At 43.6% G+C, this 22,282-nt stretch overlaps 1 protein-coding gene across 2 annotated transcripts in view; it reads right to left on the reverse strand.

The window, feature by feature from the left end:
* POLR3A (RNA polymerase III subunit A) overlaps nt 1-22,282 on the reverse strand; it is a 50,892-nt gene that overhangs the window by 23,941 nt on the left and 4,669 nt on the right. For both annotated transcript variants that reach the window (XM_070433054.1, XM_070433053.1), the window contains exons 5-16: nt 21,776-21,930; nt 16,923-17,162; nt 16,662-16,824; nt 16,373-16,509; nt 14,552-14,655; nt 13,998-14,139; nt 11,447-11,587; nt 7,730-7,799; nt 7,093-7,220; nt 6,735-6,873; nt 4,329-4,493; nt 1,389-1,561 (exon numbers count right to left, since the gene is read on the reverse strand). In XM_070433054.1, the coding sequence (XP_070289155.1) occupies nt 1,389-1,561; nt 4,329-4,493; nt 6,735-6,873; nt 7,093-7,220; nt 7,730-7,799; nt 11,447-11,587; nt 13,998-14,139; nt 14,552-14,655; nt 16,373-16,509; nt 16,662-16,824; nt 16,923-17,162; nt 21,776-21,930 (1,757 nt within the window). The remainder of the gene's footprint in view (nt 1-1,388; nt 1,562-4,328; nt 4,494-6,734; nt 6,874-7,092; nt 7,221-7,729; nt 7,800-11,446; nt 11,588-13,997; nt 14,140-14,551; nt 14,656-16,372; nt 16,510-16,661; nt 16,825-16,922; nt 17,163-21,775; nt 21,931-22,282) is intronic.

Consider the following 22,282-nt stretch of genomic DNA (forward strand, 5'->3'; position numbering starts at 1 on the left):
GCCTTGGAAGACTAGGATGCCCTATATGTACAGACCAACATCTTCCACAAGGCTCCAAATCAGTGTGTTAGGTAAGGATGATTAGTAACAAAACCCCGAGCAACCCTTTCATTGGCAGTAAGGAGAATGCGCGTGGCTGTGTGCACAGAACCACACAACACATATCAGCAAGTCTATCGCTGTGCACACACATGCCTGAGGAAATGTGCACAATGGAAGACAATGCCTGTACTATTTATAAAATGTGTCTAGTTTTTCTTGCCAAGAACACATTTGAACTCCCACAGTGAGCCGTGCGATGAGGTGACTCCCCAGGAATGCTCTAGTCCTCCAGCTCATCCACACTGTCCTTCCTCAACTCCCAACTCAGGAGGCTGAGTCACTTAGGGTCACGGTTCCAGTAAAAGTGAGTGCTGCTGCGGCCTCAAGTAATTCTCTAGATGAGAACCTTCCATTTCTCCCCGCTACCCCCTCTCTAAAATTTAAGTGAGCTTAAGACTGAGCTAGTAATAGTAAGGGTGACCACCTCACACAACCCTGCTTTAAAAATTTACTTCATCAGAAAACTTCTTACTGCTTCAAGAGCCTTTCCTCTGGAGAGCCAGGCAAACCCCGGTGAGACAGACTGCTGACCAAGCTGCTTCAGAGAACACGCAGGGCTCTCAAAGGATAGTTGCAATTCTGACTCTGACATGTGCTGGTCCTGTTCTCAGCTAACCTAGTTTCCAAGGGGGGCGGAGGGGCGGCACTCTGGTACATGACTCTTGATATAATTTTCCATCTTCTGTACCCAAGTCTCTTTCAAAGACCATCCATTTACAGTGGCAGTGCCAGCCTCTAGGCCAGTGGTTCTCAACCTTCTGGCCCTTTAAATACAGTTCCTCATGTTGTGACCCAACCATAAAATTATTTTCGTTGTTACTTCATAACTGTAATGTTGCTACTGCTATGAATCGTAATGTAAATATCTGATATGCAGGATGGTCTTAGGCGACCCCTGTGAAAGGGTCTTTCGACCGCCAAAGGGGTCGCAACCCACAGGTTGAGAACCCCTGCTCTAGGCGAAGGATGTAGGAAACTGATAGGGCAGAAACACTTTACCAGCTCCAGAAGGGCCAAGTGTGATGTCTGAACACAAGCAGCTCGGGCGGCCAAATGAACAGATAGGGCTGTGTCTTCACCACCTAGAAGGTGACAGCTGAGAGGGATGTAAGGGGCCTGATCGAAGGCCCTCCTCTCATTAAACACATACAAGCAGCACAGGGCCAAGACGAGGCTGAGTCACTGCCTCTGCTTCCCTCTCCCCTCTGCTACCTTCTCTCTATGGCTGACAGCACATCCCAGGAGCACAAAGTGGCGGAACTGACCACCCGAAGAGCCAGACTCACCTCCAGCGTCTCCTCCGCAGTGCAGCCAGGCTGCTGCTGCAGTTTGCCCGTGTTTAGGGCTTCGATGTACTCATCACATTTTTTGTAGCCAGCGTTCAGCAACTCATTCTTGGCCTTTAGCAGCCCTTGACCAGGTGTGACGTCACCAATCCCAATTGAGAATCCACGGTTTGCTGTGGAATAGTTGATAGGTAAAGCAAGAGAGGGTTCATGGATGTTAGTCAAACTACTATGTGGAAACAAGTTTATGCCTTCAGAGAACCTGTCATAATTAAATTACATTAAAACTTACTGTATCAAACAAGCAAACAAAAAACTTACTGTATCAGTCCCTAGGGAGTGACACAATCCGGACTAAGACTCACTTCTCTCGAGTGGGGAGCACAGCATGTCCCACCTGCCTATGGACAGTGTGCCGTCTGACTTCCGGTTCTCGGACAGCATCCTAGGGACTTAGATTTTGCTCCGCGCCCCCAAATACTGGTTTCTCTTTTCAGAAATCATCCCAAAACACAGAGAGCAAGAAACAAATGTAAACTCCACCTTGACGGAACTATGCACCAGCAATAATCCTAGCCGCAATAGATGTAGAAAGTGAGCAGATGAGAGGTCGGGAGTAAGATGCCTACAAGTGGCTATGGAAATGAGGACCACTGGAAAGGCTCAGAAACTAGATCACCAGGCTCTGCAGATGCTAGAGCTGGTATATGTGTTGGAAACAGAGAAACCCAGTGTCAAGTCTGCACAAAAAACAGACCCAGGGTCTTATCCCTGTGGGAGATGGGAGTTTATTACCCAAAAAAATTCAAGTAGAGAGAGTCTGGATTGGGGGATACTAGGTGCAGACAGATGGGGCTGACTGCCAATCAGGCACTGAGGGAAGGTCTTCATATTCCACGCGAAGCTTCCTTAGCCCCTTTCCCTGTCCAGATCCCAGAATCCCAGCAGCCAGGTCTCCATCCTAGGGAAGGAGGTTGAGATTGAAAGATGTCTCTGGAGAAACCAAGTCTCTCTGGAGGAAAACATGACTAATAGGGATATTGGGCAGTTCCTAAATCAAAAAGCTGGTTTCCAGCTCAATTAATAAACTGAGAGATCTATCAGCCAATCAGCTCCATTTTCAATCAGTGTTTTTGTGCCTCACTCATAAAATATGAATGACAGCCAGGGAACCAGATATTTGAGGAAACTCATTACCATGAAAGACAGAAGACAACAAACACACAGAAAAAAGAAATTAAAAGAATATTCAGGGAGCAAATAAAACAAAACTGAGTAATATTCTCACAGTAATAGAGAGGATATATCTGGGGAGCAAGAACAGGAAGCCTTGCCCTAGCCTGTTTGGCTCAATGGATAGAACATCAGCCTGCAATTGAAGGGTCCTGGGTTCGAGTCTGGTCAAGGGCCTGTACCTTGGTTGCAGGCTCCCGGCCCTGGTTGGGGACATGCCAGAGGCAACCAATTGATGTGTCTCTCTCACATTGGTGTTTCTCTCTGTCTTTCCCTCTCCCTTCCACTCTCTCTAAAAAGCAATGGAAAAAATATCGAGTGAGGATTTAAAAAAAAGAAAAGGAAGCCTTAAGAAAAAAGGAGCCCGGCCAGTGTAGTGCAGTGGTTGAGCATCAACCCAGGAATCAAGAGGCCACCAGTTCGATTCCTGGTCAGGGCATATGCCAGGGTTGTGGTCTCGATCCCCAGTAGGAGGCATGCAGGAGGCAGCTGATCAATGATGCTTCTCTCTCATCAATGTTCCTATCTCTCTACCCCCCCCAACCCCACAAAAAATAAATAAAAACATTTAAAAAAAAGAAAAAAGGAAAGAACTACCTGAGGATAAAAACAGTGGTTGGAAATTAAATATATGATAGTGAAAAATATGTTTAAATCAATAGGAGTGTTAAAAGATAATATAAAATCAGAAACAAAAAATAAAAAAGGAAAAGAAGATTAAATCAGAGAGAGTCAATCCAGGAGCTCTAGTAGACAATTAATAGAAATGCCAAAAAGAAAGAACGAGGAAGTAAAGGAGAGAATATTATCAGAAAAATCTATAATAAAAGCGTAATATGCTAATTAGACCGGACAGCTGAACGACCTTCCGGACATCCTTCCAGATGACCTTCTGGACGAAGCCCGGGCTGTGAGGGCCGAGCCCCTTGCACAAATTTCGTGCATTGGGCCTCTAGTAATACAAGAAAATTTCCAGAACTGAAGGACAAATAATTGTAGATTAAGAGAATTTACAGAGTGCTCGGCACAATCAATGGTAAAATACCCATACCAAAGATGTACCATTGTGAACTTTCAGAATGCCAAAACCAAAGAGAGGATTCTTAAAGTTTCCAGAATAAAAAGACAATTCAATACAAAAATTTGGGTATAAGATAGAAATACACTTTAATAGCAACGCTGGCAGCTAGAATAGAATAGAGCAATATCCTCAGAATTCTAAGGTTAAATAATTTTCAACTGACAATTCTATACCCAGCCAATGAATCAATCAAGTTAAGAGTAGACTAAAGATGTTTGGGGGCAGTAAAGATCTCCTGACTCATGGCAAGCTCAAAACATGAGCAAGCACAGGAAATAGAACAGTGCCAGGGTAGTAGGGAAATACTGAGAAATCTGGTAGGGCTGAATCATGCAAGGCCCAGAGGGTACAGTGAGTGCACAGGAACCTTGGAAGCAGCCCACAAAAGGCTCTTTATGTAACACAATCCTATCTGGTAGGCAACAGGGAGCCCTTATAGATTTGACAAGAGACTAAAAAGCAACGCAAATGTGCAGCCCAATTAGTCAGTATCACACTCATTTCACTGAGGAAAGCATAATGTTTAGCTTGGAATAGATATGTGTATGTGTGTGGGGTGAGAAAGGGGGATTAACCCCTAAGACCCAGAAAATACGGCATTAAAACGAGGATGCTGAGATACTCACAGAGGTAGACAGGAGCCAGCCTGGCAAGCCTTGACATGGCATCGGCAGCTTCATTCTGTCCCCAGTCTCGCAGCAAAATGTAAAAAATATTGTTCTTGGACCCTGATCCCAGTGTTCCTTTGTCCATGCTGCCACTCATCAGCTCACTGTTCTGGATAGTGACATCTGCAAGGATAACAGTGACTATGCATTTAAACAGACAACTAATACACCTTTTTTCATTCCAAAAAGCATTGGAGGTAGTTGAGAAAACTTGTTTCCATATTTAAAGTTAAAGCAGAGCAAATGGAAATTCTCCTCAAAAAGAGGAATCTAGCATCTTTTAAGAAGCATTAAAGGCCCAATTAGTTACCTTATAGTCCTAACTCTGAAATGTACTAGTTAGCCCTCATTCTCTTCATCTGTGAACTGTGAAAGACAACATCAAGCACTTGCTATCTCTATGTCATGGGGATATTTTGGGCATCAATGACATCGTGTATAGCAAAGTTCTTTTAACCAAAGTGTAGAGCACTGTGTTGTTCGTCTAAGACAGTGGTTGGCAAACTGCGGCTTGCGAGCCACACGCGGCTCTTTGGCCCCTTGAGTGTGGCCACGAAGTTTCAATCACACTGTACATGCATGCCCACATGTGGTATTTTGTGGAGGGGCCGCAGTTTGCCGACCACTGGTCTAAGATATTGGAAACTAACAGGGGCACCATTGTGAAGAGCTTATGTAACCAAAAGAAGTGAAATTCTTATCTAGAAATAAACAAAACACAATCTAAAACATCAAGCTAGCCCAGGGGTGGGCAAACTATGGCCCGAGGGCCGGATCCGGCCCGTTTGAAATGAATAAAACTAAAAAAAAAATAAGACCGTACCCTTTTATGTAATGATGTTTACTTTGAATTTATATTAGTTCACACAAACACTCCATCCATGCTTTTGTTCCGGCCCTCCAGTCCAGTTTAAGAACCCATTGTGGCCCTCGAGTCAAAAAGTTTGCCCACCCCTGAGCTAGCCCTAGCTGGTTTTTCTCAGTGGATAGAGCGTCGGCCCACAGACTAAAGGGTCCTGGGTTTGATTCGGGTCAAAGGTACATACCCAAAAAACAAAAGAGGCAGAATAAAAGAAATTGCATTAAATGGCAGGCTCGATCCCCAGCCCTAGTGGGGAGGGGGGGCAACCAATCAATGTGTCTCTCTAACATCAATGTTTCTCTCTGTGTCTCTCCACATCCATTCTACTCTCTAAAAAAAAAAATCAATGAAAAAATATCTTAGGGTGAGGATTAAAATAAATAAATACATAAATAAATAAATAAATACATACCACGATGCTTTAAAAAATAAAAACCAAAATAAAACAACAAGCCAAAATATCTAAAAATCCTAGGAGCATATTTTCAAAGTAATGATTATAAATCTGAGAAAAACCAATGCTCTACAAAACATTTCACCTTCATTACAAGACAGCAGAAACCTTGACCTTCAGAGAGACTCCACAGAGTCTTATAGATCCATTTCCTGTCACAAGGCCTTGCTAGCAAAGCCCATTCTTGTTAGCAGCCTAAGATAAACTAAGGAGCTCATGCCAGAAAGGAAACGCTGGCTCGATGGCACTGGTCTGTAGACCAAACTTTGAGCTGCATTCGTCTACATGACTCAGTTGGCTTGCACTTACATAAATCTCACTGTTAACATCTGTTCTTCATGTTATCAGAAAATTCACTAACCAGGTGAGGCAGGGAAAAAACTTCGTATTTTTTGTTATACGTTTTAGTCATACTTTTGGTCAATGAACACATTTTTTGGACATAAAATAAGAAATTAGATGCCTTAAGTAATGAGACTCTGGTTGATGAAAAAAACAACTCAAAAAAACAAGAGGCAGAATAGAAGAAACTGCATTAAATGACAGAAACTAAATCAATGTCAGCTCAATAAATTTAATTAAGACAAAAAAAAAAGGCAGAAACCAGTCACTTAAGACAAAATGCATGTGGTGAAAAACATTCTAATCACTGGCCCATGTGTCTACAGGATCTCTACCTTAGAGAAATAGAAAATCACATCTGAGCCCAGCCAGCATGGCTCAGTGGTTGAGCATTGACCTGTAAACCAGGAGGTCACGGTTCAATTCCCAGTAGGGCTCATGCCCAGGTTGCGGGCTCGATCCCCAGTGGGGAGTGTGCAGGAGGCAGCCAATCAATGATTCTCTCTCATCACTGAAGTTTCTCTCTCTCTCCCCCTCTCCCTTCTTCTCTGAAAACATATTTAAAAAAACACAAGAAAATCACATCTGAGAGGAGAATCATCAGCTACATTTCCCTGAAGAACAAATTTCCTGCCTCAGGCCAAGGCCTTAGAGAAACACTGAATTTGCCTTTCTGACCCCCCTCCCCCCGTTTGCTTTAACTCACAGGAATCATTGACACAGAGGTCTTCTCCTTTGCCACAGTACTGCTTGCCCTTGGTTCGAAGGTTGGCCCTCACTGGATTGTCATCACTAGGTCTGAGGATGACACTGAAGATCTGCTTTCCTGTCCACAGGGTGACAGGCTGGAGGAGGAAAGGAAGGCAGAGCATCAACTGGCCAAGCCTGGTCTGGGCCACCTTTCATGTCAATAAGACAAGACTACAGCGATCACATGCAAACCCAGCACCGGCACGGGTACATCCATATGGACATATGGGGATGGACACGCACGCACACCTGTGTGCACACACACACACACACACACACACCTGTGTACATACACACATAGCTCCTGCACTAACCTTTAATATTGTAGGAGGCGGGAGACGAACTTTAATTTTCTCATCCTTGCCCACCAGTATTGAAGCAATGATTTGGCATGCCTTGGCTCGGTCAAAGAAAGTGTCCTTAAGAGTAAGGAGATAGGCACCTAAAAGTGTTAAACACACACACGCATAAAGGAATGAAACTGTGAGAAAATCACATTTCAATTTTAAAATTGAGATTCCTACCAGCATCTCCTACTGATGTTTTTATCTCTCTCTCCCTCTCCCTTCCTCTCTGAAATCAATAAAAATATATTAAAAATAAATACGGACTATTACTTAAAAAGTGACAAAACATACAGCTGCTTACTGGCTCTCCCCCTCCAGCTAGAATTTAGGCTCCATGAGTAAAAGGAGTTTGATTTACCCACTGCTGTATCCCCAGGGCTTAGAAACATGTTTGGTCTATGCAGGAGCTCAACAAATGCTTGTTGATTCAATGAACAATCAACCAATACAAAACATCTCAAAAATAAGTTCACAGTTAAACTTAGTAAACAAACAACAGAATGAAACACAGGCAATTAAATAGCTTTGCAAGTTCTCATATAAAACCATTGTGAATGAGAACCATTTTCCACAGTCTCCTTTTAAGTGAATTTCACAAACCCACCTGTTAGAAAATCCTGAATAGCAGCAATCAGTGGTTCTCCGTTCCTTGGGGTTACAAGATTTGCTTTAGTCTGAAGGAAAAATGGATACAGTAGGTTAGCCATCCTTGGAGGCATGATGCAGTCCAAAGATCTGCATGCCTTAATCCCAGCTTTGTCACTAATTTCCAGTTCCTCATCTGTCGAGCAGAGAGAAGAAATACCAGCAAGGCAGACCTCAGAGGTTCCTATCAGCACTAAAATAGTAAAACACCGAGTTAAGTTGTTTCAGATTCCTGTAAAGAACTCTGCCATCTAAGACTTTATTGTTTTTGATAAATGCACTTCTCCAAAGAAATTCACTTCTACGAATGAGTAGTACTGGGTCATCTTTGAAGTGAATCTATTCCACACTTCTTCACAATGATGGCAGAACTGTTCAATTGCTCTTGAGACAAAAAGTTCTAACAAAAAACAATTCAGCAACAAGATTTAACTAAAATTCAATGAGTGCCACATTGGGCAAAAAAGGAAGCTGTTGTCCACCACATGGGTAGGTTTACAGAAGGTTCTGGGTCAGAGTGCACTGCTCAACTCTTGATGCGGACTTGCAGGCATCCTGGGCCTCCTCACCCACAGTGGAAGGCCCTCCAAGGCAGAGACCTTGCCTGCCTTCTTCTGAGCCACTACCCAGAGCAGTGATCCGCACCGGGCGGGAGACAGCTGCTCACTTCTGGTTAAGAGAATTTCTCTGGGGTGGACAGCAAGTGGCCTGGGTGGGAGTAGGGTGCGCAAGCCCATATGTGCACATTTTGGAGAAGTTTCCTGGGCTATTTGGGCCACATTTAAGCTAGAGCCCCACCTGCTCCAGGAGACAGGACTGCTGGTCAGTGCAGTAGATCAGCAGTCGCCAACCGGTGGTCCACGGACCACTAGTGGTCCGTGAGGTCCAAAAGGCTGGCGACCGCTGCAGTAGACAACTTTCTCACAGAAACTGAGGGATTTGTCCAAATAGTAATTATGGATTCTCCCACCCAACATTCTTGAAGCCTGTGTTTTAGTGTTTTCATTTTTAACCAGTGAAATATGTTGTTATAACAAAATGTCTAACAAAAAGGATCTATAATAGCAAAGTCAAAGGCAAAGTCTAACTGGCTGCAGGCTGATAACTATTATCACTAGTAACATTACTTTTTAATTATAAAAATAAGATATATCCATTATTAAAAAAATCTAAAAACATAGACCATAAAAACATCAAAACTCAATGTGTCAAACTGCCAAGCAAAAGCATCTACTGTTTTAAGACTTAGCATATAGCCTTTCCAACTTTTTGCTATAAACATTTTTACAAACATATAGGCAACTACTTATCAAACAACTATGTCATCATTTTTAAGAGAACACAAAGGGTTTCATTGTATGAATGTGACACAATTTAACAAAACCAATTTCTTTTCTGGGCACTGCTTGTGTTCTGTGATTGCAAATAATTTGCAAGTCTAATTACTTCCTCTGGAGAGGTTCCTAGAAATGAGAGCGCCAGTCAGGATGAATGACTGTACTGACCTATTCACCCTCTGACTATAGGAGCGCAGAACAAGCACTCATTCGCGGCTATCCATCCTCCACCAACCACGCACCCATCAACCATCTTGTCCTCTCGTATCAACCACCAATTCCCAACACAGCCCTCATCACCACTGCTACAGACACTGAGGCACAGGAGAAAACAGGCCACGTTCTTGCTTCCCCAAGTGTGATTGTATCTTTGGAGCTGCTGCTCCTCTGCTTGAATTATTCTTTCCCTGACAGACCCACTGATCATTCTCCCACTTCTTTCAGAACCTGGTTCATGTAACCGTTCTAGTGGTCCTCCCAGACTATCCTAAAACAGACCCCCTTCATGCTCTTTCATCCTTACTCTGCCTGATCCTTTTCTTCTTAGCACTTATAACCATCTGACATTTTATATTTGTTATTCTCCATCTCTCCCCATTCGAATAGGAAGGAAAGAAAGAACTTGACTTCGCCACTCACTGCTATGTTCCTAGAAGAGTGCTTGGCACACAGTAGTGCTCAATCAGCATCAACTAAATCTTTTTAATAGGCCGAGGAGTCCAGAGAAATAACTTAAAAGAAGACTCTAAATGCACAAAGATGGCCCTTGAGGGACTAACTCTCAAAACAAAACAAGAAAAGCACCTTCAATTTTCAACACCAGAGGGAAGATGAGTCATGGTGTGCTAACGTGGTGAAATGCTGTAAAGCCATTATGATCAATCACGAGGACTCTATAGCAAGTTGGTATTTATAATACGTTAAGCAGAAAAAAGGAAAAGAAAGGCTATTTAACCATGACAACAACCATCTATATTCATGGATAAGGAACAAACTGATTAAAGAGGTGGAAATAAAGAAAGCTGTGATGTGTAGAAACTCTACCTTATTTAAATAACTTCCATTACTTTGCTAGAATGTTTGAATAAATAAGAATCAATGTTTCAAAAAAGTTGAAGACTTCAGTCTATTTTAGCACATAAATTTCTCAGAATTATTTAACTCTCCAAAGGATAATTTAAACATGTATAAACAATATATGATAAATCAAATATTTCATTTATTAGAAAAGATATATCACCCAGCTAGAGTGGCTGAATGGTTGAGCTGGATCGATTCCCAGTCAGGGCACATGCCTGGGTTTGCAGGTTTGATCCCCAGTAGGGGGTATGCAGGAGGCAGCCAATCGATGATGTTTCTCTCTCATCGATGTTTCTACCTCTCTATCTATCCCTCTCCCTTCCCCTCTCTCTAAAAATCAATAAAAACATATTTTAAAAAACACAAAAAGATATGTCAACTCCTGCCATGAAGAGCTCTAGCAAAGGCTACGAATGTAGCCCCTGCTTGCTGTCCCACCAAATCCACACGGACTTTTAATATTTAATAGATCTGCTTGCAGAACCTAATTGCCTTTAATTGAGAATCAATACTAACACCATAAACCAAAATAGATTAGAAGAATCATATCAGAAATAGTATTTTTGGAGGAAGGAACACTTAAGACTACAAGATACATCAGTTCATAATACAGAAAACTAGGATACTAGAAAAAAGAAAGACCTAAGTTCTGAAAACCCAACAGGTAGGACCATTGAGTTTAGGAGGGAAGAGCCTACCCAGCAGGCACCCGGGCCACTGTGCTCTGGCGGGTTCAGGAGCGAACAGCACACACAGTGCAAGAGTCAGAGCCCAACTGTGACTCCTCAGGATCAGGCACCAGCCTCACTCATCACCGGCCTCCCCTGGCACCCAATGGGCACTCCTTACCCGTTAATAATAAAATGGTGATACGAGTCATTACAAAAACAACGGTTTAGTGTGCCCGCCAGAAGACAAAGAAGTATTGCTACATTTTGGGAAGGTTTCCATTCAGAATGTTCAATACAATATATTGGTGCTTAAAGAATCTTTAGCTAGTAGAAAATCCATGTATGCAGAACCATCTTTTCCCATGATACCCAACAGCTGATTGCTACGCTCTCTCATCTTTTCATAAATGGTGCTCACATATCCATTTTCTCTCAGGAACCAACATTATAGGTCAGGAAACATCAACTCCCCCCAAAAAGCCCCTATCACAGACACCAACTCACACACTAGAAGGTGTTTCCCAACAGGGCCCGATCCCTTTTCCTACCCTCATGGAGCTGTAAGCTGGGCCGCCCCACTCTACGTACCCCCATTAGAACAAGGGCCTCTGCTTTAGCTTCTTCTGTTTGTGGAAGATGAAGATTCATCTCATCACCATCAAAATCCGCATTGTAGGGTGTACACACACACTCGTTAAATCTGAAGGTCCGATGGGGCTTGACCCTGGCCTGTGGAACACAAAACAAGAGGAGGGCTGAGTCAATGATCCAAAAGCTTCTTAGTTATTAAAAAACTAGAGGCCCGATGCACGAAATTCGTGCAAAGGACTTGGCCCTCGCAGCCCTGGCTTCGTCTGGAAGGTCTTCTGGATGGTCGTTCTGCTGTTCGGTCTAATTAGCATATTAGCTCTTTATTATATAGGAGGATGGCTTCATGGAAAACCAGAAAATGTAGATCAAGAAAATAAATCTCTAGTGTGTTCTCCCGAGTGACTCACTCACCTGTGGACTCACTCACCATGGCCAATGTAGGGAACTTGTTTTACCGCTGGAGGCAAACACCAGCACTGGAGCCACATGAAGGCCGCCCGGCCCATGACATCACAGTTTGATATCAGTAAAATTTATGACAGTTAATTAAAACACACAGACTACATAAACCGATGAGTTTATAATGACAATGAAGGAAGAGAAATCCAAAATAAGCAAATAAAGAATCTAAAACAACCGGATGGGAAGTAACTGAGCACCAACTTTTTACTTCCCAAACTGACAATAAAGGAAAAAGAATTAGGTATTTAGACTGCTTTTCCTTTATGAATTGTATTTCTAGACAAGCAGATAGCTCTACTTTTTTAGTACAAGAATCCTTTGTAATAAATGTGAAATTGATAAACTTCACCATTTTGCAGCCCTAATGAAATAATGTAGGCAATGACCATAAATGAACAAAACTATTAGCAGAAAGGTTGATGAGGAGCTTTTTAAAGAAGACATCAGATGAATCCTTATACTTTTCAGCTTAAGTAAGAATGGGACATTCAGATAACATGTGCCTCTTCAAATAAGCCCTCCTGAAAGTAGCCAGCACCACCCACAGTCATTCTTGTCAAAAAGTTGAACCTGCATCTGATCACGTCTTGGGAGCTAATTTCCAGTTTACAGAAATACAAGGAAGAATGAAGAAACACTTAACTCCATACCTATACAAACTGAGAGCATGGGACATTCTCTAAGACAAATAACATGGTTTTTTCAACAATGACATTACAATTTAAAAAAGGAGGGAGGACTGTTCCAGATCAACAGAGACCTTAGATACGTATCATCCAAATGTAACATGTAGACTCTGCATCCTGATCTGAACAAACTAGCAGCAAGTTTTTAATTTGTTTAGGGAATCTGACTGTGAACTGGGCACTAGACACTGACAAATAAAGAGTGACTGTTCGTTTTGTGAGGTGTGACAATGGCACTGTGGTTACTATGTGTGCCTTACACAGTAAACTGAATACACATGGAAAAAGACATGGCATCTGGGTTCATCAAAGAAAGAGGAACTGCCGAAACCGGTTTGGTTCAGTGGATAGAGCGTCGGCCTGCAGACTGAAAGGTCCCAGGTTCGATTCCAGTCAAGGGCATGTACCTGGGTTGCGGCACATCCCCAGTGGGAGATGTGCAGGAGGCAGCTGATCGATGTTTCTAACTCTCTATCTCTCTCTCCCTTCCTCTCTGTAAAAAATCAATAAAATATATTTAAAAAAAAAAAAAAGAAAAGAAAAGAGGAAGATATACAAGCGAGGCCAAATCAAGAAAACTGAATAAAGAGGATGGGAATATGAGAGTTCACAATAGTATTCTTTGAATATTTAAAAATTTCTTTTAAAAAAATGTTCCAAAGATAAGCAGAAGCTTCTAGAAAAGGAAGGCTTCTGTTTCCCCCTAGATCCCATAATCATATCCTCATAAATCATAAACTGCTGCTTTGGTATTTCACTGTTAGGCAATATATTCACAAACTACTGAAAAATGGAATCCAGAAAAACCCGACTTTCAGAGCTTGTTTAAACACTGTTTACAAATGCTCATGGTTCAATGGCTTTGAAGATGGGAGAATTAATGAATATTTAACAAATTAAAGTTGCACCTCATTTCCATTTTAAATTTCCAGAAAAAGAAACTGCTGCTGTTGCAAAATGGAATCATCAAAAAAATATGGTTTAGGGTCTTAGTTGGAGGACTACTGCAAAGAAAAATATTTTAAGCATTTTAGTTTCTTAGTTAATATGCTAAGTTAAATCAAAAGTCAAATTTTTTATCATGTCTATTTTACATAAGTTTGTGCACATATATATGTATATATTTTAGTTTGCAAGTGAAATCATGCTAGTCACTTTCACACTAATTTTCAATTAGTTCCTCTCTGTTTAAGTGTATGAATATTACATTATAAATATTAAAAACATTGATGAAAAGCTTGAAATTTAAGTTTCCCTCAAATTAAAAAGTGAGAGAAAAGGAAAAGCAGGTTATGAAAATCAGAGATTACTGGCAATTTTAACTTTAGAAGTCTGGAATTTAGCACTGTTTACAGCATATTTCCACTCCACAGAAAATAAGACCAGAACCGCACGCTCACCAGGTGCGCCATGATGCTCAGCTTGTGCAGCGAGGGCTGCCGGTTGAACAGCACCACATCCCCGTCTATGAGGTGTCTCTCCACAATGTCCCCGTACTTGAGCTCCTGAGCCATCTTTTCCCTATTTCCGTATTTCAAAAACCTGTGCACACAATAATACACATGATATGTGAGAGCAAGGTCTCCTCACCAAGTTTCTCCCCCTTCATATCAGAATTCAAATTCTAAAATGATCATATTTCTTCACTCTAAGGTGCTCCCCCGAGGCATCAATTAAACTATGACAAGCTGATCGTAAGACACAGGTTCATTTCTCTCAATGTGCTTTGTCCACCTAGATCCAGTGTCTCTAAATGCTAAGAAACAAATGAACACTTCACGTATATTCAATCACCAAATAGGGCAAATGGTATACCCAGACCACTGCAATTTAAACACATACTTTCCACATGCTAAATACCCCAAAACTGTACTCAGGACTGCATTCTGTGGCTAACCATGGCAACAGTGACCTTGGTCATGAGATACAACCAGCCAGACTGGGAAAGCGTTACCTTTTCATCTGCGTGTGTCTCTGCTGAATGAAATTGGCTCCTGGGTGAACTTCAGGTCCATTTTGAACCAGTTTCCTTAAAAAGTTAATGTTTGCTTTGTTTACCTGCAGGACCACAAAGAGATGCTATTAGATTATACTTCCTATACTTCTACTAGTTATTCAATACACTGAATTGTGCCTCAATTCACTTTCTTTGTGTGGTTCTAGGAGGGAGAACGGCAGTGCCCTGTGCATCCTGCTGCCTAGAGTCATGTATGTAATGACAATGGACTGGCATACAGGAGCCCAGGTTCTAGTCAAAATTTGGTCACTCACTCATGGGTGACACAGCCAAGTCCTTCACTCGCCTTTGGTATCCCCATCAGAAATGAGCGTGGCTGGACTGATCTATAGGAACATTCCAGCACATACTGTGATCTTCAAAAAGGTGGCAACTTCATCTGCCATGATTAACCATGGGCTTCTAAGGTTTCAAAGTGGTGACACTAGCACAGAGGCCCTGGTCTGTAACACTGTCCTACAACCTGTAGGACTACAGTCTCCTGGGACACCCATCTCAGAGCAGGAAACTTTGAATCATCAGAAACTCAACTGAGGACACTTCCTGTAAGTTTTATCAGAACTGTCTATGATCTGGCCAATTATGAATCTCAAAGGCAAAGCCAATTAATAGCCTCCATATTAGGCCTTGTACACGTCAGTTAAAAAAGGGTACCGTGTAGTTTACACTCAGGTTGAGTGTGCACTGAGGTAGAGTGGTGCAGCCTTTCTGGTTATGCATCAATAGCCTTAAAATACTCAAAGCCTTGACTCAGTGATTCTAAGGTTTTAAAAATAAAAATTCATCCCACCCTGGCTGGTTTTGCTCAGTAGATAGAGCATTGGCCTATGGATTAAAGGGTGCTGGGTTCGATTTTGGTCAAGGGCACAAACCCAGGTTGTGGGCTCGGTCCCTAGTGGAGGGGTGTGCAGGAGGCAGCCAATTAATGATTCCCTCTCAACATCGATGTGTATCTCTCTCTTGACCTCTCTGAAATCAATAAAAATATATCATATCTAATAAATCAGGAATATGCAAATTGACCCTCACGCCGTCGCAAAAAGATGGCGGCACCCATATCCAATAAAGAGGGAATATGCTAATTGACTGTCCCACCCTCAAAGATGGTGGCACCCAGTCCCCTCAGCCCCACAGCCCCCCAGGGCCAGCCCAAGGCACAGGCAAGCCTCAGATGGCGGCTGCCCAGCCGCCCAGGGCCGGCCAGGCTTGAGCTGCTGGCAGTGGCAGCAGCAGAGGTGTGATGGGGGTGTCGCCTTCCCCAATCTCCGGGTTGCCTCCCGCCCCCTGAGGGCTCCCAGACGGTGAGAGGGGACAGGCTGGGCTGAAGGACCCCCACTCCAGTGCATGAATTTTCATGCACCGGGCCTCTAGTATATATAAAAAATTCTTTCACTTAAAAAATAAATAAAAATCCATCCCAAGAAAATTAACTGTGTGTGGTGTTTATCATTTAGCTCCTCTAAAACATGAGGTATGAAGCAACATAGAAAGATGTTAAAGATGATAGTACTTGGGAAAAAAGTTGCAGAACAGTACATTTAATGTATCTGTGAGTACATACACAGTTCTGCTTGTACTACATATAGCGATGCATATGTAAAACATGAAACAAACAGGAAAGATACCTATACTAACACATGCCAAATTGTGCATTGAGGGTGACTACGGGGGATTTTCCAGTCTGTTGTTTGGCATCTTAAACTATAATGTAAAGGACTGGATTCGAAACACAGAATCAAGCAGCTGAATGGTACTTACTTTCTCAGGAAAAGTTAGGATTTTGGCCACATGAACTGGCACAGCTACCTCATCAATCCGGAGGTTGGGGTCAGGTGAGATGACAGTTCTGCCAGAAAAATCCACCCTCTTTCCTGAGAGGTTGCCTCTAAATCGACCTAAATAAATAAAAATGTGTCACAGGTCTCCATGGCACAAGGAAAATCTGTGATCCCCAATTAGATAAGCTGGTCATGCATTTGAAAACAAGCAAGCACGCAAGCAAGCAAAGGCAGTCAACTGCCTCCTGCACATTTTGTTGGCAACATACCCTGTTTTCCCTTCAGGCGCTGGACAAAACCCCGGGTCCATTTCTTGGGCGCCATGTTGAGGGGGATGCCTGAGAGCTCACTGTTGATGTAGAGGGCACACTGCAGCTGCAAGAAGTCCCAGTCTTCCATGATCATCTGGGTCTTGGCTCCTGATATCCGATGCTAAAACGGAGCAGAGAAAGAACAGAAACGAGCCTCGTCATCTTGACTTTCTTGCTCACAAGTGTTTGCATAGAGATATGCTAACGGGAAGCACTGACCTTTTTAATGACATCATTTAGGAAAATGATTTCTGTCAATTTCATTGTCAGATCATCTTCATTGGTGCCAGACTTCAAATCACTCACGACGGAGGGTCTGATGCACAAGGGGGGCACTAAAAGCCGCGTGAGGATCAAATCGGAGGGCTTTCCAGCTTCTGGGTTCATCAGAAGAAGAGGGACATCTTCAGCTGGGATTTGCTTAAATAAATTCAGAACTACTAAGGGATTCAAGTTTTCCTATGGACAGGAAAGAGATACATTAATTTCCATAGCTTGAGCAAGGGCTTACTCTCCATACTCTCTAGCCTATTCACCACTTAGAGTAAGTGTAAGTGATGACAGATTTCTGCTAATATGCTATATTGTGAGAGCCCTTAAAATATGCATGCCTTTTATTCCAATTATTTAAACCAATAATTCCACTTCCCATAATTATTCCAAAGGGGATGGTTAAAAATTAACATAAAGATTATGTTCACTAAAGCTGTTCTTAATAGTGAAGTTGGAAACAGCCTGACTGACAGGTTACTGGCTAGATAAAATCATACACCGAACATTACAATGAGCACCTCACTACCACCTGCAGCAGTTGGGGCCGGGGGTGGGAGGGTGGGGGGGGAATCTAGAACTGTTCATAGCATTCTAGGAAGGGCATGAAGGCCAGCCATCCCCTGGAGTACCAGTCAGTACTAGACGAGAACATCATGGGCTGAAGGTCATCCAGGAGGGCAGAAGGACTGGCAAGAGTCTGGAAGCCATTTCTCTGTGAGAGCAGCTACTCCAAGAGTGATAACCCAACTGCCTCCCTGGAGGCACCTGGAGGAGGCTGGTGACTTATTCCGCTCTCATCAGGAAGCAGAAATCAGGGACCCATGAAGTCAGCAGAGAAGGACTGTTCTGCACAAGGCAGAGCATCCTAGTGGCTAGAGCTCTAGTGTGGGCTGCTTTTGGGTGGTGGTGAGGGAACATGTCCGGCAGGATGGCAGCCAGGGCAGCCTGTAACCCAGTCTGCCAGGGACATCATGGACTGCATTTCACCTGGTGGGGAGACAAGACTGATGGCATCTAAGGAGGTACTTTTGTCTGCAGGTCCACCAACCCCTGGATTTACATTACAATCACGAATGGACAGACAGTAGTCTTCCGGGGATAGAGTCCAGAGGTTCAGTTCAATTCCTACACGGAGTGTAACCCAGACTCAATCACGCTGTGCTGCCCATAAAGGCATGGGGTTCCTTTCCTGAAAAGGAAATGAACTAGGGCCAGCTGATGATCTCAGGGACCCTGCCAGGCTCCAAGCACCACAACTGGCATCAAACAGGACCTCAGAAACATGGATCTTGTTACGGACCAAGCTTAAGCAGAAGAAACCACCAAAAGTACATGACAGAGCACAAGTGTTATACAAGACACAGAAGTTGTACACATGGGGAGGCAAGGCTGAGAGCTCAAAGGGGGTCCAGACAGCAGAGCAGGCTGCACAGAAGCAGCGAAGGCTGGGAATTCTGGTGACGCCGAGGAGGGAAGGGAGGCGTCATTAAGCTGAAGGGACACTGAGTCTGAACACAGCAGAGGTGGGAGGAAACCTCCTCATCTTTATCACGATTGTTATTACAGGACTGTTAGTGGCAGTGGAAACTCCTGCTGCAACTGGGCAACATGCTCTACGCACTTGTATGTGTCAGATACTGTGCTAAGCACTGGATCTGGAATCATCTCTTAATCCTCGAGAAAGCCCAAAAGCAGATACTCTTGTAATCCCTGCTCTGTAGCTGAGGATACTGAGGTACAGGTTGGGTCATGTGTCCGAGATCATGGAAATGATAAGGAGCGAAGCTGGGCTCTAATCTCAGCTCTGTCTGACCCCACAGACAAAGCTCGTAACCACTACCCTAAACCACCTCTAGGGTGTCAACCTGGGTAAAGTGGAGTGGGGGCACGGGGAGGTGGTGGCAGTGGGGGAGTGTCCCAAGGGCCCAGCTTAATGCACCAGATAAGTGGCTCTTAAATGGAGGGGATCCTTCCTAGGCCAAGTCACGTAGGAGACTTTTCCAAACAAGATGCCTCCGGCCCTAGAGGAGGATCACTCCTGTGGAAGCGTCAGAAGAGCGGTCCTTGGAAGTGAGGACAGTGCCGCAGGTTCTGGACAGAGAGGCAGCAGGGGAAAGTGCCAGTGAGATGTCAGGGAGGCTGATCTGAGAGCAGCAGAGTGACTACGGGGGAACACAAGTAAGCCTGCACCCAAGAAAGCCCGGGCATCCTCATGCAAACTGACCAAGGCTGCTTGCCAGGCTTCTGACAGCTTTCTGCCTCACACACCCATCTCCACAGTGGCGGGTCATCAATTCTGGTCCACTCTTACTGTACACACTGACTCTGGCCTCAGGCTCCACCATCACTACCCAAGTTCAGGGTTGGTTTCCCCCTTTTTTAATTCAAAGCATAATTTATACATAGGAAATTGCCCAAATCTTAGAGATTTGAAACCTCTACATGTGTACACCTGTGAGCATACATATCACCATTCAGATCAAGATACAGAGTATTTGCATCTCTCCAGAAAGCACCTGGTGCTCCTTTCCCAGCCAGTGTCTTGCCCTCACCACAGGGTAACGGCTCTCCCAACATCCACTCCCACAGATGAGCCCCGCCTGTTTTTGAACTTGATCTAAATGGGTCGGACGCTAGGTACTCTTGTACACAGCTTCTTCCTCGCAGCAGGACTCTGAGAGTCAGCCAGGATGTGAGTCGGGAGTTATTTCTTTCATTGCACTATATTCACTTGTTTGGACATACAATTTATTTATCCTCCTGTTCACAGGCATTTGGGATGTTTCCAATTTTGGCTTTTACTAATAAAGCTGCAAGAAACATTTTTGTACAAATATTTCTGTGTACATACATACACACTCATTTCTTTTGAGTATATACCCAAAAGTAAAACTGCTAGACCACATGTAGGTTTAACTTGATAAGAAATTGCCAAACTTGTTCAGAGTGGCGATAACATTTTACACTTCCACATCAATATATGTCAGACCCTTCCCTACACTTGGTTTTCAGTTTTTTTACATTTTAATTTTTCTGGGAAGGTGTGTGTATATTTTAATTAGCATTTCCCTGATGACCAATAACATTGAGCAACTTTTCATTTATTTATAGGCCATTTGGATACATCCTTTTATGATGTATCCAAATGGCCTACACAACTTTTCGGCCAATTCAAGTCTTGCTCCCACCTTTTAAAATTAGGTGGGTTTTGCCCAGCCAGTGTGGCACAGTGGTTGAGCATTGACCCATGAACCAGGAGGTCAGGGCACATGCCCTGGTTGTGGGCTCGATCCCCAGTATGGGGTGTGCAGGAGGCAACCGATCAATGATGCTCTCTCATCATTGATGTTTCTCTCTCCTCCTCTCCTTTCCTCTCTCTGAAACCAATCAGGTCGTTTTTTTCCTTAGCGATTTGTAAAAGCTGTTTCCTGTGTTCTGGCAACGAGAGTCCTTTGTGAGGATTTAGGAACTGTGACTTCTTTCTCCCAGTCGAGACCTGCCTTTTCCCTTTCGTCATGGTGTTTTCTCAAGAGCAGCCAGGTGTTTTGAAAACTTCACCATTTATTCATCATTTCCCTCCCTGCTCAAAACCTTCAGTGGCTCCACACGCCCCGAGCAGGAGGCCCTCCGCCCAGTACTGTCAGTTGGCCGTTGTGGGCCTACAAGCCCACTGCCTGGCAAGAGCTCCCACTCCCTCCTCACTGCCATCTTGGGCAATGCTGTCCTGGAAGTGTATTGTGGGATTAAGTACAAGGTGGGGCAAAGCAGGCTTAGTTGTTTGTATGGACAATAACACAATCATTAGTAGATAATAATACAAGAACAAACTGTTTTGTGTACTCAAAGCTGTAATCCTCCTTCTGCATGAGCTAATCCATCTGAAGAACTCGGAACAGGGTCAGTGCGTGACAGCAGCCACTAAACACGAGGTGCTTTTCCATCGCTCCCCGGTCTTTCAAAGAGAGCCTCCGCCACAGCGGGAACCTAGGCACTGTGACCTGCACGTCCTGAGCTCACTGCCCAACTCTCTCAGCCCACTGGCATTTACACCAGATGGAACCACACCTTTCCTCAGTCTTCCCTAACCAAGGCCAAAGTGACATTTTCCTCCCGATTTCCCACTGAACTTACTGTCCTTGCCATTCCTGTGAGTCAGCACTGCGGCCTATGATATTAGTTCTCTTTTCACAGATGAATGGCTACCGACACATCTAAACTGTGGGATCCTTGAGAGCAGACAAAGTGGTGGCAGCTCCTGACTGATGCTCCCCCACAGGTCTCATAGAGTCTGGTACTCAGTAGCCACTCAACTAATTGGTTAGTTTCATATAGTATCAATTCTCGACAGTCCTATGTGAATTAAGAACTAATCAAGCTCAGAGCAGGGTAAAAATAAGACACTTCATAAGATTCTGTTGGTCAAATGTATGCCAATAACAGTAATGAGAATTACCTCCAAGTTCTTATGTCTCATTATCCTCGTGAGAAACAGGATTTCTCAGTTTGTGCTCTGTATAGCTATAATTTTACAATCTTTTACAATAAAGATATGACATGTTACCTAGACAATGGAAAATTTGTTAATTACAAGACCAGACCACATTAGGCTTAGTGCTAAACACTTGCCACATGAAGTATTCTTGGAGATCTAACTTAACAACTTCTAATTTTGCAAAACGTGCATATATCAGAGGGTGGAGAGACAGAACGTGTGTAAGATCTGGGGGAGCAGGGGAAGCAGAGAGAGCAGGTGGGGCAGGGGGAGGCAGGAAGAGGGCAGGCATGCACATCAGACTCACCTGTGCCCTCCCCAGCAGGGGCTCCACTTCTTTGTTGTGCTCGATGGCCGTTTCAAAAGAATGAAGGAAATTCGATACGATAGGATCTACCACTTTTTTGTTGGTCTTGTATTTCTCATGAATTATCTTCAATAAACCACACTTCTTTACAGTACCTGTAGGAATTTATTACTAAGGTTAAATAAAAGGTTATTAGCTAGGCTGGCCTCAGGTTGCAGCCTGGTTAATGAAGTTACTGCAATTGCTACAGCAATGAGAGATGAGATGTGCACCCTGGCCAGGTAGCTCAGTTGGTTGAGTCTGGCCTCCCTGAATGAGGCCTCTGTGGGGTTACGGCCAAGCTGGGGTTCTTTGCTTATTGCAGCACACTTTTAGACCAACATGACTGTGGGGTGCAGGAGCTGTTTGTCTTGAGGGTTAATTGCCTTTAGGGGACAAAGCATGATTGGGGTGTTAGACTCAATGTCCATCATTGTGGGTTGATTTCTGTGGCCTAAGAAGGGTCTT

Source organism: Myotis yumanensis, unplaced genomic scaffold (assembly GCF_028538775.1).
Source record: "Myotis yumanensis isolate MYYU_CA2020_CCGP unplaced genomic scaffold, mMyoYum1.0.hap1 SCAF_13, whole genome shotgun sequence".
Lineage (NCBI taxonomy): Eukaryota > Metazoa > Chordata > Mammalia > Chiroptera > Vespertilionidae > Myotis > Myotis yumanensis.